The sequence below is a fragment of the Balaenoptera ricei genome, chromosome 20 (genome assembly GCF_028023285.1).
Source record: "Balaenoptera ricei isolate mBalRic1 chromosome 20, mBalRic1.hap2, whole genome shotgun sequence".
In the NCBI taxonomy this organism is placed as follows: domain Eukaryota; kingdom Metazoa; phylum Chordata; class Mammalia; order Artiodactyla; family Balaenopteridae; genus Balaenoptera; species Balaenoptera ricei.
In genome coordinates, this window is record NC_082658.1 from 14,558,415 (window position 1) to 14,586,306 (window position 27,892).

Genomic DNA, 27,892 nt, shown 5'->3' on the forward strand with positions numbered 1-27,892 from the left:
TATTGACTGTGTAGAGAGACACAGAGAAACATGGCAGCAGAAATGCCTGATTGTGTTAAATGCTGGCTTCTGGGCCCCACTCCAGGCTTACTGGGGATGAAATCAGGGACTCTGAATTTTCACAAGGGCCCAAGTGGTCTCAGAGTCTCTAAATTACAACCCTGAAGTGGCTAGTGATTCACTTCTACCCGATCCAGAATCCTCCTGACTCTGCGAAATGGATGCAGAAGTGGACGCGTATTTTGCGGTCGCCAGCCTGAAGTGGAGAGTGGGGAGGGGTGAGGGGTTCCCGAGTGGTGGGAGCTGTGATCAGGCTGGGCCACTTGGGTTACTGGTTCTTTTTTTTTTTTTTTCAATTATTATTTTTAAATGTTTTGACCACTCTGCGCGGCTTGTGGGATCTTTGTTCCCCCAACCAGGGATTGAACCCAGGCCTCCGCAGTGAAAGTGAGGAGTCCTAACCACTGGACCACCAGGGAATCCTGGGTTACTGGTTCTTGTTGCCACTGAGGGTTGGCCCTGTAGGTCTCTTGCATTCCTGTGGACAGGTGTCCTCTCTGTGGGGGACACAGAGGTGCAGGTTCTTTCAGATCATCCAACCTCCAGTATTAACTCACTCTCAGTGCTCCTTTCTCGGGCTCCCCAGGTCCAGCCCGTGGTGGTCAGTCATTCCCAACCTCACACCTGGCCACCACTGGGGGTCTGAGCAGAGCCAGGACCTGCTGCCGTCACCCCCACTTCCTCCCTGTCTGGCTGCCACTGTCTGGAAGCAAATCATCTTATTTAGCCTTCAGTTCATAAAAGGCCTTTATTTCCTTCTGACAGTAAAAGTTACTTCTCAGGCACCCACTCTTCTAACAAAGATGGCACTCAGTGCTTGACGGTGACTTCATACGGTGATATTGGTGGCAATTTCTTTCACTAAAGAACCCCACAAGTTTAACCTCGGGTGGGATGACCCTTAACGCCAGAATTTCTGCTAGAGGGAATCAGAGGTTTCGTTTTTGACATTTCCCAGGAGTATCTCATCCATCCTGGCCTGAGCAGAGGGTGGAGCTGGGTTCCCGAGAACTGTCATGCCCAGAAGATGGGGCGTCTTTAGAAAAGCTGACGTGTCTGGGGCATTTCTGTGTGTGGAACTTTCAGCTGGGGCAGGAAGCCTGCAGACCACAGCTTGGATACAAAGACAGCAAAGGAAACCAGAAGTGCTACTTAGAGCTGTTAGTAAACGTTGCTAGGACTACCTTAGCAAGGCCCCGGAAAAGGATCGTAGTCTGTCAAAGGTTACACGACAAATCAGCTATGAAGTCTCAAGTGGAGAAAGAAAAAGTTCATCCATGGACCTGGCACATTCCTTAGGGCCCAAACCATGGCAAATCCACATTGTTATGGCCCACAATAATTCACCATATTGATAAGCTTGATGACAATAAACATAGTCAAACAAACAGTAAAGTTAGGCTTTCTGTTGTCTAAGAGCTTTACACTGATAATCTCATTTAATCCTTATGAAACCTCTATGAAGTGTGCAGAGGTATTATTAAATATGTCACAACCAGCAGAGTAATATATAAGTCAATGCATGGATCAGATATTTAAAAATATATTCCACTACCCCTAGTTTATCTCTAAATAAACTAAGTTATGTTATAAAACTACTCAACAAGTGATATAAATTTTTGAGCAAATCTTTAATAAAATTATTCTCATAATTTCCAAAATTTTGTTGATGTTTAGAAATAGTTGGTATGGTCTTTTGAAACAGGGCTCACGTTCCAGGATGATTGGACATGGGGAACTGCCTTGAATTTTTCCAGTGAATTCCTTGAAACTGGTGGCCATTGGATAATGTGTAATCTCGATAAATTGAGAATTTCTCTTCGCACCAGTTGTTCCTGGTTTTAAATCCTCAACTCCTGATGAACAAAAACAATGATAAAATTTTTAAATATTCCATCCCTTATAATGTTGTTTGAAATTTTTCTATATCCAAAATTTCTGTTATCTTATATTTCTAAATCACAAAAAATCATTTAATCCATTGGTTTAATTTCATTTATCCTTCACAGAACTTTACAAATACCATTTAGTAGTGTCAGGATTCTATAAATTTAAATGACTTTAGAATTCATTTATTTTCACTTTTGCCCTCAAATAACAAATGTATTTTTATATAATAATTTATTTTAAAGTATTATATTTTCTCTTGGAATTGATACTTTATTTTGTTTTGTTACAAGAAGTCATGCCATATTTCTTCATTGTTATAGCATCTTCCACTTCTCTTTCATTTATCAAATTAACTTTGTAAATCTGAAATATTAAAATCTCCACATGATAATAAAACTATAGATTTATAATAAAAAAAATTCCACACGAAAAGATGTTCCACATCACTAATCACCAGGGAAATGCAAATCAAAACCACAATAAGATATCTCCTCACACCTGTCAGAATGGCCATCATCAAAAGGACAACAAATAACAAGTGTTGGCAAGGATGTGGAGAAAAGGGAACCCTCATGTGCTGTTGGTGGGAATGTAAATTGCTGCAGCCACTATGGGAAACAGTATGGAGGGTCCTCAAAAAACTAAAAATAGAACTGTCATTCAATTCAGCAATTCCACTTCTGGGTATTTTTCCGAAGAAAACAAAACAATAATTCAAAAAGATACAGGCACCCTTATATTCATTGCAGCATTATTACAACAACCAAGCTACAGAAGCAACCTAACCTGTCCATAGACAGATGAATGGGTAAAGAAGATGTGATGTATATACACAATGGAATATTACTCGGCCATAAAAAAGAATGAAATCTTGCTGTTTGCGACAAACTGGATGGACCTAGAGGGTATTATGCTAAGTGAAATAAGTCAGACAGAGAAAGACAAATACCATATGATCTCACTTATAGAATATAATATTACAAGCCAATTGTACTTCAATTTAAAAATATAAATTAATAAAAGTATTAAAATTTCTGCTAGAATATCCCTAATTAAGCATAAAACTCCCTAAAATGTTTCCTTTTCCAAAGATTTTACCATTTCCGTTCAAATGAACAGTCAAGACTTCATAGTTTCCAAACTGTGCAGCTGTAGCACCGCAAGTTCTCCATAAGGTCCAATGGCCTTCCAGTTTTCATTGTCTCAGTTCCCAAGTCTTGAGATATATTACTTAATTCTCTCTGATGGTTATTTGATGAAAGAAGGTAAATTAAAAGTTTGTCAGGCTTCTTCCTCTTCCAGGGATGGTATCTAGAGGCATTCAGGATGGTCCAGCATTTGACATGCCGTCATAGGCTGTTCCATGATACAGCCTCTAACAAAACCAGGCTTTCCCGAACCCCTGGTAACAGAATTGTTTACCTTTATACCAAGAAGGTTGGGAAAGCACCAAAATTCGCATGTGGCATGTGCCCAGGCCGACTTCGAGGAGTTAGTGCCGTGAGACCTAAAGTTCTTATGAGGTTGTCTAAAACAAAAAAACATGTCAGCCAGGCCTATGGTGGTTCCATGTGCGCTAAATGTGTCCATGACAGGATCAAGCACGCTTTCCTCATTGAGGAGCAGAAAATCATTGTGAAAGTGTTGAAAGCACAAGCATGGAGTCAGAAAGCTAAATTTTAAAAATGAAGCTTTGGGACTTCCCTGGTGGCTCAGTGGTTAAGAATCCACCTGCCAATGCAGGGGACATGGGTTCGATCCCTGGTCCGGGAAGATCCCACATGCTGCGGAGCAACTAAGCCCGTGTGCCACAACTACTGAGCCTGCGCTTTAGAGCCCGTGAGCCACAACTACTGAGCCCACGTGCCACAACTACTGAGCCCACGCGCCTAGAACCTCATGCTCCACAACAAGAGAAGCCACCGCAATGAGAAGCCCGCGCACCGCAACGAAGAGTGGTCCCCGCTGGCCGCAACTAGAGAAAGCCTGCGCACAGCAACGAAGACCCAAAGCAGCCAAAAATAAAATTACCAAAAAAGAAGCTTTTTTGAGTAATTAAAAAAAAAATTTTTAAGTTTGTCAGGAAAATACTTTAAGATTGACATGATTCACATCTTTAATTACATCACTCAGAGGTGACTATAGAGGGTTTGACACCACCTGTCTGAGGACGGGTTCCTGAGCAACAGAGCCTGAGATGGAATTCTAGAGCATGTGATTTACCGAGGGAGTGACTGAAGGAGAAGGGAAGGGCACTGGCATGTAGAACAGGACACGGGAAGCAACTAAGCAAAGATGAGGGTTCAGCTGAACTTGACGCACTGTCTGCTCCCATGGGGTGATGTGGGGTGTGAGTTGTGCCATGGGGTTTGGTCCATCTTGTGGCAAGGGAGCTGGGTTTTTACACCTCCCCTCCATTGTTCAGTCATGATCATGGGCCTGGGGGGAAATGTGCCTAGAACCACTCAGGCATCTCTGGACAAGCTGTCCTCCAGAGAGGATGAGCCACTCTACCCAGTCCAGAGGAGGGGAATGGGGCCTGCCCAACAGCGCTTGTCTAGAAACAGTTTCTAAAATCTTGGCTGAAACTCCAGATTTCCCAGACTTCCTTTCTACCCTGCTCTAGTATTCCTGCTCTGTACAAAACCCGGTAAGGTTTTCATGAAACATCATGGAAACCATGTTTCTCAAGCACGGACAGTAACATTTGGATATAGTATTTCATATGTTCCTTCCCCTTTAAGAGATGAACAAAAACAAGTAACTATTTTTGAAGGCTTGAATTTTACATTTTAATTTAAAAATACATGTTAGGGAAATAGTTTCAAAATTTGTTTTCTTATTTCAATAGTTACATTTTACAACAAGCAGGACCATTAATTTAGGTCACAGTGATACACCCATGCTTTTTCATTCTTTTTTGAAATTCATTAATTTCATGTCTAAAAATACTTAACTGTTTAAAACTGTACACTAAATTGTGTTAAAAATTCTGATAGAAGTTTCTGAATATTCTCACTTGCTTTATAGATATAATTTTGATTTTTTACATTTCCAGAATTTTTATTATTTCAAATACCTACGTGAAACAGATTTAAGGTATTCTTTTCATTATTTTGCTCACTGGGTTTGTAGAATTTATCAGAGCAATGAGCTTTGCCAGAACAAGATTACCATTCTGATGAAATATATTTAGTATTTTCAATTTTTTACATCATAACTTCTGAGCCCCATTTGTTCACAGCACAATTTTTTTTTTAATTTATTTTATTTATTTATTTTTGGCTGCGTTGGGTCTTCGTTGCTGCACGCGGGCTTTCTCTAGTTGCGGCGAGCAGGGGCTACTCTTCGTTGCGGTGCGCGGGCTTCTCACTGTGGTGGCTTCTCTTGCTGTGGAGCACGGGCTCTAGGCACGCGGGCTTCAGTAGCTGTGGCACGCAGCCTCAGTAGTTGTGGCGCACGGGCTTAGTTGCTCCGCAGCATGTGGGATCTTCCCGGACCAGGGCTCGAACCCGAGTCCCCTGCATTCGCAGGTGCATTCTTAACCACTGCGCCACCAGGGAAGCCCCCACAGCACAACTTCTGAGTCCTGTTCATATTTTTTGTTAGAATAATTAAATTGGTTTTCATTCCAGAAATAGAAATCATTTGCTTTATTTTGTACTGCTTCTTGTACAGTGTAAAAAGACATTCTGGGCTGTTCTGATTTGAGCAGAAGATGTTCTGGGCTGCAGTTCACTATTCATTTCATTTCTGATTTGTTCCCACAGATTCTGTACTTGGTTGAATAGTGACGCCTAGACTTCATTCCCACCCAGAACCTTAGAATGTGAGCTTATTTGAAAATGAGGTCTTTACAGACGTAATTAGTTAAGATGAAGTCATGCTGGTATCCTTATAAGAAGGCAGCTTTGTGATTCATCGTAGGGGTTAGGGCTGGCAGGGACTCTGATAATTTCCTCTTGTTCTCCGGTTCTCCTGCATCAAGATGGCTGGGCTGCTGCTGAGGAGGGGTCTCCATCCCTGGGCTCTGGAGGGATGTCAAGTGACCCCCTACCCCCTCTCAGGGAAAGGGGGTGCTGAGGATTCTGGGAAGATCCAGTCAGTTCACAGGCCAGTTGCCAGCCTCACCCTCCTTGTCCTGATTCTTCTTGGGACTTGCTCTACCTGCCCACAGCTGTGAATAGTGAGCTTTGGTGTCCATTCCTGGACTGGGCTGGTGACCTCCCAATTGTGGGGGTCGCCACTCAGGAACAACACCGTATGAATGGATTCACCAGGGTCTTTTCTACCTCTTGGAGCTTGCTGTGCTCTCATCTAGAGTGTTTCAAGGACCAACGGGAAGGATCTAGCACTTGCTGAACATCTCCTGGCCAGGGGTCAGCCCATCAGATGGGCCAACTCACTCCATCTTCATAATAACCCTATGAGTTGTTCTGTTTCACGGAAAAACCGTTCAGGAACAGAGCTAGGTCTCCAGCGTAGAGGCAGATCTGGAATATTAACCAAGATGCCTAGCCACACCGAGCTATGGCAGATTGTCGTTAGAAGACTAAACACGTCGCCCTCCTCCCCTACATGATCACTGAGGGGATCAGAGGCACACCCTCAACAGAAAATTCACTTTAGCGTGTGTTTGACCCCTTATATTCTTGAAAGAAATTTGCAGTGGCTTTTACAACACCAGCTAACATCAGAATTCCTGCATTCGCATCCAGAGCTGTGATGTGTAGACCTAGAATCTTCCCTCTAGAGCTACAACTGTGCAAAAGGTAGGCGCCCAGGGGCATCCATGCGGTTTTTCCTGTAATCATGAAAAATTGCAAACACCTAAATGCCTATCAATTGGGAACAGGTTGTTTAAATTGTAGGATGTTTTTAACATTCTGTTCTTTTGTGAAACAGCTTTTTTGTGTGATGTAATTCACATACCATAAAATTTAAAGTATAGAGTTCAGTGGTTTTTAGTATATTCACGAAGAGGTGCAACCATAGCCACAATCTAATTTTAGAACATTTTTATTACCCTGTAAAGAAATCCCATACAAGATATTTTGGAGCCATTTTTTTAAAAAAACGAGGTAGTTCTCTCTGTATTTAAATGAAAATATATGCATGATGCGCAAAAGGTTAAAAAAAAAAGCACGTTGCAGAAAATATATAAGATATCCCATCTATTTATAATATATATCTAAACATGTTTTTTTAAAAAATATTTATTTATTTATTTATTTTTGGGGGCTGCATTGGGTCTTCGTTGCTGTGCGCGGGCTTTCTCTAGTTGCAGCAAGCGGGGGCTACTATTCCTTGTGGTGCGCTGGCTTCTCATTGTGGTGGCTTCTCTTGTTGTGGAGCACGGGCTCTAGGTGCACGGACTTCAGTAGTTGTGGCGTGTGGGCTCAGTAGCTGTGGCTCGCGGGCTCTAGAGCACAGGCTCAGTAGTTGTGGCGCACAGGCTTAGTTGCTCCGCAGCATGTGGGATCTTCCCGGACCAGGGCTTGAACCTGTGTCCCCTACATTGGCAGGCGGATTCTTAACCACTGAGCCACCGGGGAAGTCCTAAACATGTTTATATGTTTGTTCATTCATTCATTCATTCACTTATTTGTATATGCATAGAGCACTCTGTCTGGAGAAAGGAATGAGGAAGTTTTATCTTAAATACCTTTTATATAGCTTTTTTTTTTTAATGCATTTTAAATTTATTTATTTATTTATTTTTGGCTGTGTTGGGTCTTCGTTTCTGTGCGAGGGCTTTCTCTAGTTGCGGCGAGCGGGGGCCACTCTTCATCGCGTGCGCGGGCCTCCCACTGTCGCGGCCTCTCTCGTTGCGGAGCACAAGCTCCAGACGCGCAGGCTCAGCAGTTGTGGCTCACGGGCCTAGTTGCTCCGCGGCATGTGGGATCTTCCCAGACCAGGGCTCGAACCCGTGTCCCCTGCACTGGCAGGCAGACTCTCAACCACTGCACCACCAGGGAAGCCCTATATAGCATTTTTATGCTATATATTTTATACAATATTTTTACATCAATGCTGTGTTTCTACTAGAAATAATAACCAAGGGTGAAATAAGCAATGAGGGTGTCCAAAGCTGATAAAGAAGTGTTAGAAGTGGTTGGTACAAATTTAAAGGTAAAAAAAAATGATTTTTTTGTGTGTCTAACCTGATATTCCATTAGATGGTGCCATTGTAAAATTTCTGTAATTTCAAATGGGCCATGGAAGGACTGGGCACACCCATTAACTGTTTCTGCCCGTAAAGACTTATTATTGTTGTTGTTTGCTTTTCTTTTTTTTTTTTTTTTTTTTTTTTTTTTTTTTAAAGCTGCGTTTTTTTATAGCTACTTTATTTATTTATTTATTTATTTATTTAGTTTTGGCTGTGTTGGGTCTTCGGTTCGTGCGAGGGCTTTCTCCAGTTGCGGCAAGCGGGGGCCACTCTTCATCGCGGTGCGGGGACCGCTCTTCATCGCGGTGCGCGGGCCTTTCACTATCGCGGCCCCTCCCGTTGCGGGGCACAGGCTCCAGACGCGCAGGCTCAGTAGTTGTGGCTCACGGGCCCAGCCACTCCGTGGCATGTGGGATCTTCCCAGACCAGGGCTCGAACCCGTGTCCCCTGCATTAGCAGGCAGATTCTCAACCACTGCGCCACCAGGGAAGCCCTGCTTTTCTTTTAAGTCACTTGAAAAAGAAAAAAGTTAAAGCCCCCTTCAGTAATACCCTATTAGTTCAAGCCAATGGGAGTAAATGAAATGAGGTACTTACTAAAGGAATTTAATCATTAGATGAAAAATACTGTCAAATGCATGTAAAACGGGCACTTGGGGACAAGTTATTTTCTCTCAGTCCTGTAAAAATTCACCACTGATACTCTGATTACCAGAAGTGCAAAATGTTGTCTGCTACTGTGGAATTTTCCATATTACTGAGCAGGCTGGGATTCCTACCTTTTCTCCAACAACAACTCCTCCATTACCTCTCTTTCCTAAATCTCATTACTGGGAAGATTTTACCCATATAGTAATAGCATTTACTAAGTAGTTAAAGGTTTTTCTGTTTTGTATTTATGTATGTATGTATTTGATCAATTGAAGTTCTTAATAGACAAAGGGACAGCCTTTCTGGGTTGATATAATTCCAGCCAAAAGCTGGAGGAACTTGGAACTGGGTGGTAGAAGCAAGGGCCCTGGGGCCGGCCCCTGACCAGGCTGGCACTGTGGGCAAGTGACTGTAGCTGTACCGAACTCATGGGACTGAGCCACAGTGCGTGTAAATCACATGTTGCACTACAACAAACACCAGTTACCATCATCAGCATTTTATTCAGCATGTGCCACCGTATCTTCAGACAGCCACTTGGATTCTCTTTCACTGACCTACCCATCGCTTACCCCAGAACTGACAAGTTGAGCACTGTTGGCTTGGGTTTACCTCTGGGTTGACAGTTACGATGCTCACAAGTGCTTCTCTTCCCTGCTTGAAATGCCCCAAATCACCTTGTTCATATTGTTGGTGAGCTAAGTAAGGGGATTTTTAGTTTTACAGGTTTACAAACCGTTACGGAAGCATCCACTTTTGGGGGCCAGTTTTCGTGAAATCCTCGGCACTGAAATGGTACCACAGAAGTAAAGAGCACAGAGTGGAATGTTGATGAGTCCTCTTAATTCAGAAAAGAGTCAGTTTGCACATCTCAGATGGGGTGAATCTGAAGAACAAATTATGGTAATTTTGACAGTTGGTCAGAATTTGGTACCGGGATTGCTTACAGCCAGACCTACCAGCAGGTGGCTTCATCTGTACTAGAGATGGGTACAAATGTGCCAGTTCTAAAAAGGGAACAGGCTCTTACCGGATCGCAAAATGCAATTCTGTAGACAAATCCCATAGATATAGGAAAGTTAATTTTATTGGAGGAGGTGAAAAAAATTCTCTCCCGTAAGAGGGAGAGAAGAGGAATTGTTCTCTTTGCTTTTAATGGTATTAGTGTGTGTTGTGTGTGTGTGTTGGCAGGTAGGTGCATACTAGGCTTACGTTCTTTAGACGGTGACCTCCTTAAGAGCAGGGATGTGTCGTACTCATTGCCCCCCACCTCACCCACCCAGCCTGTGCAGGGCATTCAGTGCCCACCCAGCTGATGAGAGTTGAATTGCTGAGTAGCAATTAGCAAGGAATGACTTTAGTGTTTGGAGCTCCCAGCAAGTGGAGGCTTGCTCCAAACTGCAAACTCCCTGGTTTGCCCTACAGTGTTTCTCGCCCTGAGGTCTTGCCCTCTTTCAGGCCCCAAGCCCCAGGAAAACAAAGCTGTAGTGACTGTTTAGATTTCCTATACTGGTGATTTCTATGGGTTCCTGGGCTGGTGGGTTTTTGGGGGTTTTGTGTGTGTGTGTGTGTGTGTTTGCCAGGGGTGAGAGTGGGGAGGGAATGGAGAGGGTGTCCAGAAGGAAAAAGTGTACTTTTCTTTAAGTGCCAACATTATTCTAGGCACTGTGTTAAATTTAGTAGCTAAGCATAATTTACATGCCATAAAATTCATGCATTGTAACTGTATACTTCAAAGACTTTTAGTTAGGATCTGGCGATCCTAACTGCTAGGATGCCCAGTTAAATGTGAATTTCAGGTAGACAACAAACATTTTTTTAGTGTAAGTATGCCCCCAGAGCAATATTTGGGATACACTTATACTAAAAAGATTATTTGTTGATTTTTTGAAATTCAAATTTAACTGAACAGCCTATATTTTTATTTGCTAAATTTCAGAACTCTTCGTAAATATATAGAGTTGTGCAACCATCACCACAATCTGGTTCTAGAACATTTCCATCACCCGGAAGTTCCCTCTTGTCCATTTGCCGTCAATCCCTAATCCCTCCCCAAGTCCCAGGCAACTACTGGTTTGCATTTTGATTTTATAGATTTGAGGAAGACTGGGGTGGGGGTGGGGGGTTGTTTGGTTTTTTGTTTGTTTGCTTTTGTTGCTGTTTTGTTTTGCTGCAAAAAGCTTTGTTGTTTCTATTTCGTCCAGGGCTTGGAAGAGGGCTCCAGGGTGATTAAAAAACTGCCTAATAGCTTCAGAGAGAGGCTTCAGCTGTTACACAATTTAGTTTAAACTCTTTACGTATTTGCATGAAGAGTTTGGTTTCATTCTTCCTGAATGTGAAACCACAGAGAAGACTGGCCACCCCATATGGGCTTTGGTTTGTCTTTTGCCACACACCTCACAGTATGCTGTGGTAACTTCTGTGAGACCCAGAAAGCAGGCCTCTGGGGTGCAGTTATGTGGATTATTTTAATCTCTCCGTGTTTACAGACCACTTGGGTAACCCGCCTGTGGTGAAGGCTGAGAGCCGCCTGGCCCTGAGAGGGAGGCCTTTCCAGGCCCAGCCAGGGCAGGGCAGGAGGATGCCCAGTTAAATTTGAATTTCAGGTAGACAACAAACATTTTTTTAGTGTAAGTATGGCCCCATGCATTATTTGGGATACACTTATACTAAAAAGATTATTTGTTGCTTATTTGAAATTCAAATTTAACTGAACATCCTATAAGTTCAGGCGATCTGAGGGGCCATTCAAGGACACTGCACGCTACACTGGTTGAATGCTGGTCCTTGGCTACCTGGGCCCAGTCTAAACTAAATATCCCAAATATTGCTATGGGGGCATGACTTAACTAAATGAAATATTACGTGTCAAGGAGCCTTACACTGTGCCTGGTGTGTGCAGCTGAAAACAGCCTTCCGTGAATTCAGAGTTCATCTGACACACACTGCTGAACACCCACTGAGGGCTAAGGCATCTCCAACTGAGAGTCAGCACGAAAGATGGCCCCTGCTTTAAGACAGGTAATCCTTTAGCAGCCTGTGTTTACTGAGCACTAGCTGTGTGCCAGCATTTTCTAAGTGCTCCGTGTGTGTTAACATCTAATCCTCACAAGTGCTCCAAGGCAGATACTGTCATTCTCCCTATCCTGCCTGTGAGGAAGTGGAGGCTCAGAGAGGTTAAGTCCCCCAAGGTCACACAGCTCATCTGGCCCTAGAAGAGCCTTTTCTTACTACTACTCTGTGCTGCCTCACGTAATGACGTGGTAAATTCTGTGCGAGCCCAGAAAGCGAGGTGTTTGAACCACAGGGAAGCCTTCCCACGCATCTCCCCTGAGGGGTTAGCTGGCCAAAGAACCGGGGAACAGCATTCCAAGCAGAGGGAATGGCATATGCAAAGGTAAGAGGCAAGAGAACGAGGCACGATGAAGAGTAACCAGTGAGGCTTGGGACAAATATTTCAGAGCATTTCCCCCAAAATTGGAATTTTCCTTGGGAGAAATAAAAAAGTCTAATTTCAGCAAGGGAAAGAGTCTCAGGTGAGAGCCCTGAAGACCTTCGGGAGCAACTTGCAGCAAGTACCTTAAATTGGTGAGCTGTCTCCGGCCCATCTCTCTCCCTCACCAGGCCTGTTTTTCTGTTGTGAAAAGGCTAATAATACCCATATGTGTGTGGCTCACATACCAGAACCCAGAATCCTGTAGAGCTTAATGTAAGATAATGAAATGGAATAATGTGGGTGACATACATGGAGGTGTTTTATAGTCGGCCTGTGGCCACACAGGTGTGATGTAGTGCTGGGCCCGCCAGGTCGCCCAGGCACCTGTGCCCGATGCACCCCTTTAAGAGGAGCCTAAAGCCCTTCCCTTCCACTCTCAGCAGCAGAGGGTTTTCAGTGTTGATGTCCAGCTAGCAGGGACCTCCTCTTTCTTCCTCTACCTGTGGTTCTGGAGGCTCAGCCTGGAGAGGCGCCAGGCATCTAACTGACTCTGGAGCTGGGATTTTTTTGCAGGGAGCCAGAGGAAAGGAAAAATCCTCTTGCTGACTCCCTCTCTGGCTTCCCGGTGATTTATCACTATGGAAACGGAGCTCTTTTCCTCTTTGCTGCCGGCTGGCTGGGGGCGCACATTGTTGGTGCCCTTGCTGCACAGATCAGAAGTTCCTTCCTCTTTCCTGTTGCAGAAATGCCACAGTCACCACCGTTGTCCAAGAACTGCAGCTCACACCTGAAGAGCTCAATCTTGGGAAAAACAATCTCATTTGATTCCCCAGGGGTCCTGGGGGCCTTCTGGGTAATCGGTGGGGGCCTGAAAACAATGCCAGTGTGAGAACAATGCAGCCTCCAGGGCTGAACTGGGGCCCTGCTTTTCCCCTTCCTTCAGCTTTCCTAGCTGCATTTTAAAAATGGATTTACAGGCAGACGCAGGTAGTCTGTATTGTGTTAGGTTGCAGTAAACTCAAAGTGCCTTTGTGTGGGCAGAACCTTCTTTGAGGGCAGGGCAGATGTGACTACAGGCAGGCCTGTGCCCACCCACTTGTGGAGACCCCAAGAGAAATCTGTTCTTGGAGGGTAAGACTTGCAGATGGAGGGCAGATGTGGATACAGGGGAAGGGAGATGCAGATGCAGGGGAGAGGGGTATTCAGAGGAGACTGCATACCTGTGTCATCATCAGTCACTTGCACATTCACATGAGGTTTCAGGTGCTGTCAGCTGGAGGCCTGGTTGAGAGCTGGCTCTGCTGCGATTGGTCCAGCACTCAGGCCATTCCTTAAAGGCTGGTGCCTGGGGGTCTTACCTGGCTGTCCAGTGGTTAAGACTCCGCACTTCACTGCAGGGGGCACGGGTTCAATCCCTGGTCAGGGAACTAAGATCCCGCATGCTGCCGTGGGCACGGCCCAAAAAAAGGCTGGTGCCTTGGCTGGAGCACCCTAGGCCTAACATCACATGTACTGGGCTAGGTCCTGGGTACAAGGACACAGAGCATGTGGTGAGCAGGGATCCCAGAGACAATGAAGGAAGCTTCCTGGCCAGGAAGTCCTGAGACAGCACCAGATCCACTTTGGCTGCACGGGCAGGTCATGGCCAACCTCAGGGACCTTCTCTGTAAGTTGACCTAAGGAATATCTCTCCCAACCTCGTCCTATGAGAGGAGGAGGGGACTAAGGGCACCTCACATTTATCCATTTCACTGTTCAAGAGGGCCATCAAGAATAACTGTCTAGGGACTTCCCTGGTGGTCCAGTGGGTAAGACTCCGCACTCCCAGTGCAGGGGACCCTGCTTCAATCCCTGGTCAGGGAACTAGATCCTGCATGCTGCAACTAAGACCCAGCGCAGCCAAAGTAAGTAAGTAAGTAAATAAATAAATAAGAATAACCATCTACATGAAACTGGTCTTGAAATTATCTGGGAGGGAAACACTTCATTTAGGAGGAGCTGGTGCATTTCAGTGCATCTCTAGGATAATGTTCACAAACCCCTTTACCTCCTCGAACATCCAGATCTTTCTTAGGTCTCAAAATATTCCTATTCTCTTTGCATCTAGAAGGTTCTTTTATTTGGGAGAGGATTTCCAAGGTTCTACCAGATTCAGATTCTAAGCAGCAGTGTGAAAATTCATGTTTTATTTTTGTCAGCAGAGCGTCCTGAACCCCTGGACCCCAAGGGGAGCCCTGGCCTTTAGGGAAAAGGTGACAGAGGTAGCCCTGAAAAATACCTTCAGAGCAGCTCGGCTCACCTCTTCCTCTTGGTACAAGAGAATGAGCCTCTGTGAGGAGGACATTCTAGTTCTCTCTGATTCTCTGTGCGCACTCCTGGGACCAGCAGAAATGGAGGACTTTTGTGCAATGCTCAGCTTCCTCTTGGTACAAGAGAATGAGCCTCTGTGAGGAGGACATTCTAGTTCTCTCTGATTCTCTGTGCGCACTCCTGGGACCAGCAGAAATGGAGGACTTTTGTGCAATGCTCAGCTTCCTCTTGGTACAAGAGAATGAGCCTCTGTGAGGAGGACATTCTAGTTCTCTCTGATTCTCTGTGCGCACTCCTGGGACCAGCAGAAATGGAGGACTTTTGTGCAATGTTCAGCTTCCTCCTCACTGCCCTGAAGGTCTCACTCCCCATAAGACCTCAGGAGAAGTGGAGGGGCTGCCCTCCAGTAATCCCCCCAACAACACCTGAGTCAGGGAGCATCTGACCGGCGCTTGCATCCTCCAGGAACAGGGAACCAGTCCAATTTTTTTTTTTTTGGCCATACCACATGGCATGCAGGATCTTAGTTCCCCCGACCAGGGGTCAAACCTGTTCCCCCTGCAGTGGAAGCACAGAGCCTTAACCACTGGACCACCAGGGAAGTCCCTAAATAACAATTTTTATTGAGATAATAGTAGATTGGCATGCATTTGTAATAAATAATAGAGAAAGCCCTTGTATGTTACCCAGGTTTCCGCAGTAGTAACATTTTAGTGTTACATTATAATGTCACAGTACATTGACATTGATACAACCCACCCATCGTATTTAATCTCCCCAGTTTTACTGGTACTCACTTGTGTCTCTGTGTGTGTAAAGTTCTAAACAGCTTTATCACCTCTGTAGAGTTATGTATCCCTCACCACAGTCAGCACACAGTTCCCAAGACACAAGGATCCCATCCCTTTTATAGCCACGCCCACTTCCTTCCCTGTCCCCATCCCCAACCTCTGGAAACTGCTAATCTGTCCTTCATTTCTAAACTTTTGTTATTTCAAAAATGTTATGTAAATAGGATCACATTTGGGGGATTGGGTTTGTTCGCTCAGCCTATTGCCCTGGGGATTCATCCAAGTTGCTGCATGTATCAATAGTTTGCTCCTTTTCATTGCTGAGGAATATTCCATGGTGTACATGTACCACCGTTTATTTAACCATTCATTGAAGGACATCTGGACTGATTCCAATTTTTCAGGAAAGCTGAAATGACAAAGCTGCTGTGAACATTCACGTACAGATTTTTTGTGTGAACATACTTTTAAAATTTCTCTGGGCAACTGTTCCATTTTTTAGACAGCTCTAATTAAAGAAGATCCTTGAGTGACTTCCCTGGTGGCACAGTGGTTGACTCTGCGCTCCCAATGCGGAGGGCCCGGGTTCAGTCCCTGGTCAGGGAACTAGATCCCACATGCGTGCTGCAACTAAGAGTTCGCATGCCACAACTAAGGAGCCCGAGAGCCATAACTGAGACCCAGCGCAACCAAATAACTAAATAAATTTTTTAAAAAAGAAGATCCTTGAGGTCTGTGAGGGATCCATTTGAGACCCACATGTGTTCTCACATTCTCAAGAGTTAGAAATGTTTATACAGGCTCCTGGCTTGGTCCTAAATCACATGAATCTCATGTCTGTCCAGAAGTACCGTTTCCTGTGCATATTCTCCCACTCCAACTTGGCTGCCTTTTTTATTTGGATGTATCTATTTTAATTTTGTTTAATCAGGTAATGAAGCTGTAAAGAAACAGGAAACATTAAGACAGTTGTATAGAACAAATTGAAGGATTACATCCTAAAATAACCTGGGTGAATAAATATTTCATATTCAGTGTGTTTCAACGTTTTTAGAGTTTGACCCCTTCAGTCTTTGTTCTAAGCCAAAGATTTTCCTGTTGTGGGGCATTTCAAGAAGCCCTGAAATGTTTTTCTTCCAGAGGCACCGTGCAAAGAATTCAGGGCTCAGGCCTGGAGTCAGGCAGCCAGCGTTACAACGGACTTAAATCAGCTGTGAGATTGTGAGCAATTGTACTAACCTCTCCGAGATTCTCTTTTCTCTCCTGTACAATGAGGATAGTTCTAGCATCTAATCCACAGGATTAAATGAGACCATCCATGAGAAGTCGTAAGTCCTCAGTAAATTTTAGGAGAAACCCCTCTCCAAATCTCTTGAAAACAATGCTTCAAAACCCTTCACTGAAGGTTGTTTCAAGGGGGTTGTGAGGGAGAATTATCTCATTGCCCAGAGAAAAACTCGCTGCAAGTCTTCTGTACCCAGTTTCTCCCTCAAAGTCAAGTCCCCACCACCCCTCCCGAATCAGCCAGTCAGCCTCCCACTGTGGCCCTTGCTCCCAGATGGGCCCCTTTCTTCCTGAGGTAGCTGTTTAGAATTCTCTGTGTTTCACCGGGGACTCTGGTCATTCTGCCACCCCCAGCTGGCACCCCATCCCCCCGAAATGAAGACTGAGCACTTGGGCTGTGTTTTGCTTTCCTTCTTGCTTTCTCGGTTCTTGTTCAGTTGCTCAGACAGATCCACTCAGGTTTCCAAAACAGGGACACAGATGCCTTTTCACGCCGTCTGATGGGTGATGCACGAGCTCCATGAGCAACTTCATGGCTCTTCTTAGCATCGAGTTGGAATGGTGATCCCAGCCCAGCCCACAAGCCACAGAGGCCACTTAATGACCTTCGTAATGAGGACAACTGTCTTGTTTCCATTTCCTTTGTCTTCAACCCCAGCAATCAGCAGGAACACTGCTCAGACTCATGGCATTGGCTTTTTTTTTTTAATATAGATTTTATTTATTTATTTATTTATTTATTTATTTATTTATTTATTTATTGGCTGCATTGGGTCTTCATTGCTGTGTGCGGGCTTTCTCTAGTTGTGGGGAGCAGGGGCTACTCTTCGTTGCGGTGCGAGGGCTTCTCATTGCAGTTGCTTCTCTTGTTGCGGAGCACAGGCTCTAGGCACACGGGCTTCAGTAGTTGTGGCTCGCGGGCTCTAGAGCGCAGGCTCAGTAGTTGTGGCTTGCAGGCTTAGTTGCCCCGTGGCATGTGGGATCTTCCTGGACCAGGGCTTGAACCTGTGTCCCCTGCACTGGCAGGCGGATTCTTAACCACTGTGCCACCAGGGAAGCCCCATGGCATTGGCTTTGACAAATATTTGCCTCCTAGAAGCTTTATCAGTAAGAGGCAGAGATGTGCAGTAGCCAGTCTTCCACTGGACAGAGCAGGAGTGGCCTCCGTGGCTGCCGGGGTTCGGCCCAGAGGAGACTCCGCAACCCTCTGGAAACATCTCCCCCTCTCTCAACTGTCTTTAAAAACCTTCGCAAAACTTTCCCTCATCCACTGTGTTACAAAGATCTAACTAAAATAGACCTCCCTATAGGTTCTACCCAAAGGTTAAAAAAAAAAAGTCCCATTCCTTTTTCACATAAAAACAGTGCAATTGAGAAATGCAAATCAAAACTACAATGAGGTATCACCTCACTCCGGTCAGAATGGCCACCATCAAAAAATCTACAAACAGTAACTGCTAGAGAAGGTGTGGAGAAAAGGGAACCCTCCTGCACTGTTGGTGGGAATGTAAATTGGTACAACCACTACGGAGAACAGTATGGAGGTTCCTTAAGAAGCTAAAAATAGAACTACCATAGGATCCAGCAATCCCACTCCTGGGCACATATCCAGAGAAAAACATGGTTCAAAAAGATACATGCACCCCAGTGTTCACTGCAGTGCTGTTTACAATAGCCAGGAGACGGAAGCAACCTAAATGTCCACTGACAGATGAATGGATAAAGAAGATGCGGTACATATCTCAGTGGAATATTACTCAGCCATTAAAAAGAATGAAATAATGCCATTTGTAGCAACATGGATGAAACTGGAGATTATCATACTAAATGAAGTCAGAGAAAGACAAATATCATATGATATGACTCATATGCAGAATCTAAAAAAAAATGATACAAATGAACTTATTTACAAAACAGAAACAGACTCACAGACTTAGAGAATGAACTTACGGTTACCCGGGGTGGGGGAAAGTGAGGGGGAGGGATAGATTGGGAGGTTGGGATTGACATGTACACACTGCTATATTTAAAATAGATAACCTACTCTAAGGTTATCTATTTTAACCTTATAGTAGGTTATAAGGACCTACTATAAAATAAATAAATACATTTTAAAAATAAATAAAAGCAATGCAATTATTTAAAGATAATTTTCAGATACTCTCCCAAATCTTCCTTCTTAGTCTTAACATTTCCACTCCCTTCAAATGTTCCTCTTATGATGTGGTTCGAAGGCCCCTTGCCTTGGTATTTTCATCACCCCTCCATACGCTTTTGGGTGTCACCCCCTGAACTGAGCATGTGTGACAAAATACAGTGGGGCAGTCTTCTCCCCACTTCTGAACTCTTTCATTAATGCTGCCAATGGGGACGATAGCCATGCCCCTTTCAAACTCATCAGTCTTTCCCCACGCATCCTCCTGTTAAGCAACATGTCTGTCATCTGTCATCCTGTATTTGCAAGGTCAGCTTTGAGGAACTAAGATCAGGAACTTTAACTTTCTATTGTGTGTCATCATTTGGCCCATTGCACCCTCCTAGTGACATCCTTTTGACTACTAATCCTATCCTTTGGCCTCTTACCTATCTATCCCTCCCAGTGTTGTGTCATTCAGGGATTGAGTCAGCACACTTTCCATCCCTCCTGTGAGCCAGGAGAGGGAAGAAGACAACCAAATGGCATTCCACTACAGATGTCTTTTGTTTTTGGGTTTTTTGTTTGTTTGTTTGTTTTTTAATATTTTTAAAATATTTATTTATTTATTTATTTATTTGGCTGTGCTGGGTCTTAGTTGCAGCACGCGGGATCTTCGTTGCGACATGCAGGATCTTTTTTTTTTTTTTTAGTTGCGGCATGTGGGCTTCTTAGTTGCAGCGTGCGAACTCTTAGCTGCGGCATGCATGTGGGATCTAGTTCCCTGACTAGGGATTGAACCCAGGACCCCTGCATTGGGAGCAGAGTCTTACCCACCAGACCACGAGGGAAGACCCTACAGATGTCTTTTGAATTGACCTTGAATAAAACTCTTTGGATCTAATTGTCCCACAAATGACAGATGCCACACACTTCTCCATGAGGACCCCAGGACACACCTGGTCAGACGTCTTGCTGAAATCAGAAGCCCTGTACCTGCAGTTTTTTACTCATTCAACAATCTAGTAACTCTGACAACAAAAAAAACCAGGTTAACTTGTCTGATTTACTTTTGGAAGATCTTTGCTGGTTTCTGGTCATTTCTACTTCCTGCCTGGTAGCTACAAGTGCCCCCTGCCAACACCTGTAAGAGTTCTGCTCTGCTCTGTACTGACTTTTGGGTGCTAGGATCCCATTTTAGTCCCTTCACTGAGCACCCTTCCTCCCGTCCCCCTTCCTTCATGACCCAGGCCTCATCTAGCCCTTAATACATGGCCTAACTCTTCCTGGGTGTGACCCTCACTGGCAGCCCTGTCAGGTCTGACCTAGACTCGCCATTCTCCACCCTTCCCTGAATTCCAACCACAGAGGTCTGGGCCCCCTTCTGTATATATATATGCGTGTGTGTGTGTGTGTGTATTTTTTTTTTTGATGAAGACTTTATTGAAGTTCCGTACACAATGAGAGCCATAACTCACTAGGAAAAGATTTTAGGGCATGCTTAGACATAGCATAGAGTTTTTACATACCTAATAAGTAATCTGCTAGAGTTTTGTAGAGGATGGATATCAAGGCCCCTGTGATCTATGGTTTTAGGAGTCCCTATCCCCACCCCCACCCCCTTCTTTAAAACTCAGTACATTTCCTGGGGTTCAGGCTAGATATGAGAAGGGGACAAGTCTGCCCCCCACAACTTCATCACCTGGACGTCCAGCTCAGGAATAACACCAACCTGCTTAGCCCAAAAGGCTGGGGAGGTGAAGCCTCTTCAGCAGGAACCATTGTTTTGTTTCAAAGCAGGGGATGGAGAGATCCACTGAGAACCGAGAAGAGAGGGCCCTCACAAGCCCTGGCCTCTGCTTCCTCTGTGGCTGCCCCAGCCAGATTTCCTGTTAAAACCGAGATGACGAATAGATGATCACATTAAGAAATGGACACGCACTTCTGCTGACCTCATGAAAGCCAGTTGGGCACGGACAAAGCTACACACACACACTGGACTGAGAATCACGTCAGTAGGTAATGTTTTAAATACTTTAAAGCAATTTTCTTTCTTAAATTCCTAGAGTCTATGTGCAGAAGTGGGCAAGTCATAGAGAGGTGGACTTCCCTGGTGGCAGAGTGGTTAAGAATCTACCTAATTAAAAAAAAAAAAGAATCCACCTGCCAATGCAGGGGACACAGGTTTGAGCGCTGGTCCGGGAAGATCCCACATGCTTCACATGCGGAGCAACTAAGCCCGTGCGCCACAACTACTGAGCCTGCACTCTAGAGCCCATGAGCCACAACTACTGAAGCCTGCGTGCCCTAGAGCCCGTGCTCCGCAACAAGAGAAACCACCGAAATGAGAAGCCCACGCGCCACAACAAAGAGTAGCCCCCACTCGCCGCAACTAGAGAAAGCCCATGTGCAGCAACAAAGACCCAAAGCAGCCAAAAAAAAAAATAATTTATTTAAAAAAAAAAAAAGAAAGAAAAGAAAAGACAAGGGGCTCAGGCTGCTCACAGTGTAGTTTCAACTCATTGCAGACAAATGGTTTTGAAGAGGGCTTCCGGGAGCTTCCAGAGAACCTAATCAGTGTTTGTCAGATTGTTTTTGAGTACATTTCACATTTGCTCAACAGCCAACTTAAAAACAAACTTCTGAATCAAAACCTGATGATAAGCTGAAACTGCCTGTTCTTTAAACCTAAGTCACTTTTTGTGTCTAAAATTCATTTTGCTGATCTCAGATAAACCATGACCATTTCCCACGTCCTCCTCCAAGAGTTGTTCCTGGCAGGGTAATTTCTCCATGAACTTAGGATAAATCAATTTGGATTTCCTCTTATTTTAGCAAAGTTTACTTCAGTCTTGGATGGAAGGGACAGAAAGGGGAGGATAAGGACAAAAAATACTCCATTGTTTATTATTATTATTATCATTACTGCTGCTAAGGTAGTATCAAGAGCAGCCACCATCTAATGGATGTATCATTACTTTTGGAATTTATCAAGACATCTTAGACATCCTCATGAGGAATCCTCATATCCTCATGGAGAAGGCTGGAGTAAATGGTAGTAGAATAAGGGAATTTACAGCTTGCAGAACATTTATATCAAAAGAATTTTGATTAAGATCAGCCTGGGGCAAGTCTCTGGTAGAGTGCCACAGGGCTCTATCTTCATTCTTCTCCTATTGAATATTTTTATTAATGAATTGGATTAGGACTCTGGTGACCTTCTGATAAAATCTGTGGATGACACAAAACTGGGAGGGAGAAGTCAGAGGATAGAATCAATTGTCAAAAAGATGGATAAAGGCACTGCCCTGGTGGTAGATATCATTACCCACCTTAAACTGATGAAGTAAACTAAAGAACAACACCCAGGGCAGGCCACCTCTCACTCCCAGGAGGTGCTTATCTCCCAGGAGGAGCTTCTCTCAGCAGCCAGATTGACTGTTGAATGGTCAGTTGATAGGGCAGCCTCCCCTCCAAACCCCTGGAGGGCAGGGCCAGACCTGGTGCTTAGCCTGCTTCCTGCAAGGATTGAGAGACGCCATCCCCGCTGCCAGGGCATCCTCACTGTTTCATCCCTATGGGGCCTGGCCTGGAGCAGAAGGTTCCTGACACTCCCTCCCATCTGCAGCCCGGCTTAGTGCCTTGTTTCTCCTCGTGTCCCTTGGATAACCTGAAAAAGCAAAAATCAGGAAAGGGACGGCTTCAGCCCCTGAAAGTTCTGGCTTTTCTACACATGACTCCAGTTTAGCTGAAGCATTCCTGGCACAGGCTACTTCCCAGAAGGAGTCCTGAATAAGGGTTGTCAGTTAAAATACAGGATGCCCAGTTACATTTGAGTTTCTGATAAACAACAAATAATTTTTTTGGTATGTCCCATGTAAGATGTGAGACATACCAGAAAATGACTTGTTGCTTCTGTGAAAATGTAACTGGATATCAGGTATTATTGAAACAGGAGGGAAGGGGGCAGGGCACAACCCTTGAAAGAATGACATAGCCCGAGGACATGACATAAACTGATTCGAACCAAATGCCTCCAAGATGGCGGACAAGTCGACTTCCACTAGACCTTGAGCCTCACTCATTGTAACACAGCAGCAAGCTAAATGACACACCCACAGGGACCATGACAGTTCCAAGACTGCCGTCAGGATCAAAAAGTGGGCTGTGACCCAGTTACTGGAAATCCCCACCCCTTCCCCAAATAGCTGGAATACTCCTCCCACTCATTAGCCTATGAAATTACCCACCCCTATAAAAACTGACAACCCCATACTCTGGTGTCGCTCTCGCCTTCTGAGGTGGCCCACACTCTGTCTGTGGAGTGTGCTTCTCTCTAAATAAATCCACTTCTTACCTATCACTTTGTCTCTCACTGAATTCTTTCTGTGATGAGACATAAGAACCTGAGCTTCATTAAGTCCTGAAACCAGGTGTGATCTCAGCTGGAAGACTGTGGGTTTTGGCCAGGTTCAAGTCCTGGCCGCATGGGTTCAATTCCCAATCTGAGTTGCACGGTTTCATTATTATTTCCTGTCTCTGGTGGCCCTACCCTGAGCTCACCCAAGCCTGTCAGAAGTGATTACCAGGGGCCTCTTGGGAGGCCTGGCCTGACCCACTTCCAGTCCAAACCATCTCTCACCTAAGGGGAGAACATATGTGTGGGCTGAGGCTACTGCCCACTCAGGCCCCTTGGGGGATCAGGCCTCCCAAACCACCACACACACTTCCTTCTTCACTCCTGTGGGCTCCTCAAGCCCTAGTCGTCTGCGCTGGTCTCCGTCTGCGCTGGTCTCCGGCCTGCCCTCCCTTCAGGGCTGAATCTTGCCTCCCGGTGCTAGGGACCAACACTGGCCCTATCTGGCCCTAAGGGGCCTAGCTCAGCACTAAGGCCAGCCATCTGGAGCTAATTTGACGCCACGGCCTGTGCATGGCCACCACACATGATGACTGTTTACATCCGGCTGTGCTTCCAGCTCATTCACTCATTTAGCAGAAATTTATACAGGGCCCACTATATCAGACATTGTGTTGACTGGATGGGCACTGGGGTATGCCCAACAGACCCATTCCAGGGGAGATGCTTCTTGGGGATCATGTAGATAAATATGGGGTTACCAACAGTGATAGGAGCTATGAAGGAGCATATGGGGAGCTTTGAGAACATGCAACCAGAGGCCTGCTCTGGTCCAGGAGTCTCCTTTGAGCTGGGCCTGGAGGGGAAGAGTTACCTAGATGGGGATAGGGGGTCAGGGAGAGCTTTCCCAGCAGAAGAGGAGCCTGGATGCAGGTTGATGGGGCAGGGGCAGGGCGTCTGGTACTTTCCAGGGCTGATGGGAGGCCATGTGCAGGAACATTTCCACCCACCTCATCTCATCTGTTCCTTTTCTCATTCAAAGTCACATGCAGGACCCATTACATAATGTATGGATCCATTGCAAAATGAAAACGCAGGGCCCCTTTAAAAATATTATTAAGAATTTCAAGATGCCTCCACAAGGTATTAAACCAAATATGGACCTTTCTGAGCTCAGGGCCCTGTGCAACTGCCCAGGTCACATGCCTGGGAAATGGGTCCTGGTCTCATGACTCGTGTGTGTGTCAGGTCAGGAGCTGGATCTGAGTCTTCTGCTCATGAAGGTGCTATACAAGGTCAGTTACTGGAGGCCCTGGAGCAGCCAGACAGGCATTGGCAGGCAGACATGACTCTGAGAACTGGTTGATACTTCACCTTCTGGCCCTGCTTCTCCAACTGTAACAGGGATCATGATACCCTCTGTAAAGGGCTGAGAGTGGCCCCCAAAGATATCAGGTACTAATCCCTAGAACCTGTAACTCTTTACATTATATGGAAAAAGGGTCTTTAGAGATGTGATTAAGTTAGGGATGAGATGGGGAGACCATACAGGACATCTGAGTGGGCCCTAAATGCAATCACAAGTGTCCTTAAAAGAGAAAGGCAGGGAAGTCCCTGGCGGTCCAGTGGTTAGGACTCTGTGCTTTCACTGCCGAGGGCCCAGGTTCAATCCCTGGTCAAGGAACTAAGATCCCACAAGCCTCATGGCGCGGCCCCCCCAAAAAAATAAAAATAAAAGAGAAAGGCACAGGGAGATTTGACACACAGAGGAGAAGACAATGAGAAGACAGAACAGAAGATGGTGGCCTAATGTTAGAGTGATACAGCCACAAGCCAAGGAATGCCTGCAGCTGCCAGAAGCTGGAGAAGACAAGAACAAGTGATCTCCTAGAGCCCCTGGAGGGTCTGTGGCTCTGCTGGCACCTTGATTTCAGTCCAGTGATACTGATTTTGTAATTCTGCCCTCCAGAACTGTGAAAAAATAAGTCTATATGTTGTAAGCCTGAATCTACTAATCTACTTTCTGTCTCTATGGATTTCGCTATTCTGAACATTTCATATAAATAGAATCATATAATATTTGGCCTTTCATGTTTGGCTTCTTTCGCTTAGCATGACGTTTTCAAGCTTCATCCATATTGTAAGCATGTATCAGGACTTCATTCTTTCTGTTGCCAAATAACAATCTATTGTATGAATATACCACATTTTGTTTATCAGTTGGTGGACGTTTGAGTTGTTTCTACTTTTTGGATATTATTCATAATGCTGCTATAAACATTTGTGTTTGTGTAGACACATTTTCATTTCTTTTGGATAAATACCTAAGAGTGGAATCACTGCTGGGTCATATTATAACTATATTTTTTAAACTTTTGAGGAACTGCCAGACTATTTTCCAAAGTGGCTGCATCATTTTATAATCCTACCAGTTGTGTGAAGAAGGTTCTAGCTTTTCTGCATCCTCGTCAACATTTATTATTGTCTGTCTTTTCAATTTTAGCTATCCTAGTAGGTGTGAAGTGATATTTCATTATGGTTTTGATTTGCAATTCCCTAATGACTAATAATGTTATGCATCTCTTCATGTGCTTATTGGCCTTTGTATATCTTCTTTGGAGAAATGTTTATTCAAGTCCTTTGCCCATTTTAACAAATGGTTGTCTTTTTTTGTTACTGAGTCATAAGAGTTCTTTAAATATTCTGGATCCTTATCAGATATATGATTTCCAAATATTTCCTCCCATTCTGTGGATTGCCTTTCAGTTTCTTGATAGTGTCCTTTGCAACACAAAAGTTTTTAACTTCAGTGAAGTCCAATTTATCTATTTTTTCTTTTGTTGCTTATGTTTCTGAGAACAGAAAGCACAAATACCTATCGAGTATTTTTTTTTTAATTAATTATTTATTTTTGGCTGCACTGGCTCTTCGTTGCTGCTTGCGGACTTTCTCTAGTCGTGGCGAGTGGGGGCTACTCTTCGTTGCAGTGCGCAGGCTTCTCAATGCGGTGGCTTTTCTTGTTGTGGAGCACGGGCTCTAGGCGTACGGGCTTCAGTAGTTGCAGCCTGCGGGCTCAGTAGTTGTGGCTCATGGGCTTAGTTGCTCCATTGGCAGGCAGACGGGCATGTGGGATCTTCCCAGACCAGGGCTCGAACTCATGTCCCCTGCATTGGTAGGCGGGTTCTTAACCACTGTGCCACCAGGGAAGTCCCATGGTGAAGCTCTTGCCCCTCTTCCCAGGCCAGTGCCTGGGCTACTCAGGGCAGAAGAGAGCAGACCCCTTGGTCCTTTGGGCCGTTGTGCAGTTGATCTGCTGTCCGGGCCAACTCAGCCATTAGGCTCAGGAGGCACAGTGCCAGGGCCTACAACAATACTTTTAGGGGCCCATGAAAAAAAAAATTGTTTTAATCAAAAGAATTAAAAGGAAATTTTAGGTCAAGGAAACGTAAATATATATATATAAATATAAATATATATATGTTTAATATATTCTTGTTTATACCAAGGCAGTTGTAAAAAATAATTTTTTTTTTGGCCGTGCCATGGCCAAAATAAATAATTTTTTTTTTCAGGATCTTGATTCCCTGACCAGGGATTGAACCCACACCCACGGCATTGAAAGTGTAGAGTCCTAACCACTGGACCGCCAGGGAATTCCCCCCAAATAATTTTTTTTTTAATGGACGAAGGGGCTCAAAAAAATGCCCACAGCCATGAATCATGATATAACCCTGTGTCCTGTCTGTGGAATGGAGGGGGTCCTCCAGCTGGGGATGGAACAGCACTGACCCCTCCACAATGTCCCAACCTGCTTCCCTTTTGCCCAGCTGCCCACCTTTGCAAGGGGCCAGACTGGGGCTCTGAGGACAACACCTGGGTGGGCACTGAATTAGGGTCTCTGAGTCCCTCCCCTTGAGCTCATTAAAACAGCTGATTTGCCAGACCAGCAATTCTGATGGGGCAACCTGGGGCCCAAAGCAGACCTACAACTATTGTTATTACTACTCTTGTTTTTATTGTTACCACGTCCTGTTCTTATTGTGCCCCGCTGGTTAAATGTGCTTTCAAATACTAGCTGTCATTTTCTCTTCATGACAAGCCTGTGAAATGGGTAGAGTGGGCATATTATTCCCATTTTATAGGTGTGGAAAGTGAACCTCAAAACACTGACACCGTTAAGCTGCAGAGAAGGGACTGGAAACCCAGGCTTCTGATCTGTGTGTTAGTACATTCTCCCGTTAGGTGACTTCTGAATCTGGCAGTGGGGGATTAGTCCCACTCGTAAACTTGCCAAGGTTAATTAATCAGACCTCCCATCCCGGGCTGCTCACAGGTCACGGCTGGGGGAAATGGCCGATATCTTGTTTCCTATCAGTGTAGTCATGAAGTAGATGGGAGGTCAGTTCTGCCCGGTGCCTGTAGCCCTCTGCCATGATTGCCGCCTGCCTCCCTCGCCCTTCCTCCCCCACCCACCCCAGCTTCTCAGAAAAACCACTTCCTGAGGTTTATTCCACCAGGCAGCTTTTTCAGGTGGTTAATGGATTGCTGTGATCTAGATTTGTGACATTCCTGTTTTGTGTTGTTTTTTCTAATGCAAGTATATTTATTTATGTTGCCTTTTATAAAAGGGGGAGAATGGTGGGATATAAGAGAACAGTATATCTATATATCATGAGGAGCAAAGGCGGAATATGGATCATGCCAGAGTTAGTTCCATAACCATATTAAAAACAGAATATAACACTCTCCACCAAAAAGCCGGGATGCTGAAGCTCAGATATGTCATGTGTTCAATGAAAGGTGACATCCCT

The 27,892-nt window shown here is 44.8% G+C and overlaps 2 protein-coding genes across 2 annotated transcripts in view; both read left to right on the plus strand.

The window, feature by feature from the left end:
- The window catches only part of POLG2 (DNA polymerase gamma 2, accessory subunit), a 77,382-nt gene that overhangs the window by 46,070 nt on the left and 3,420 nt on the right, over positions 1–27,892 (plus strand). The window contains exon 12 of the transcript XR_009499696.1: positions 20,522–20,743. The gene's annotated coding sequence lies outside the window, so the exon portion shown is untranslated. The remainder of the gene's footprint in view (positions 1–20,521; positions 20,744–27,892) is intronic.
- On the plus strand, positions 3,262–3,633 carry LOC132355360 (large ribosomal subunit protein eL34-like). Its single transcript, XM_059907662.1, has one exon. It carries the CDS (start codon positions 3,277–3,279, stop codon positions 3,631–3,633), a length of 357 nt encoding a protein of 118 aa, XP_059763645.1. The 5' UTR covers positions 3,262–3,276.

Bases quoted from the DNA above. Each gene is read 5' to 3' on its own strand.
- LOC132355360 (XM_059907662.1), top strand. From the start codon at position 3,277: ATGGTCCAGCATTTGACATGCCGTCATAGGCTGTTCCATGATACAGCC.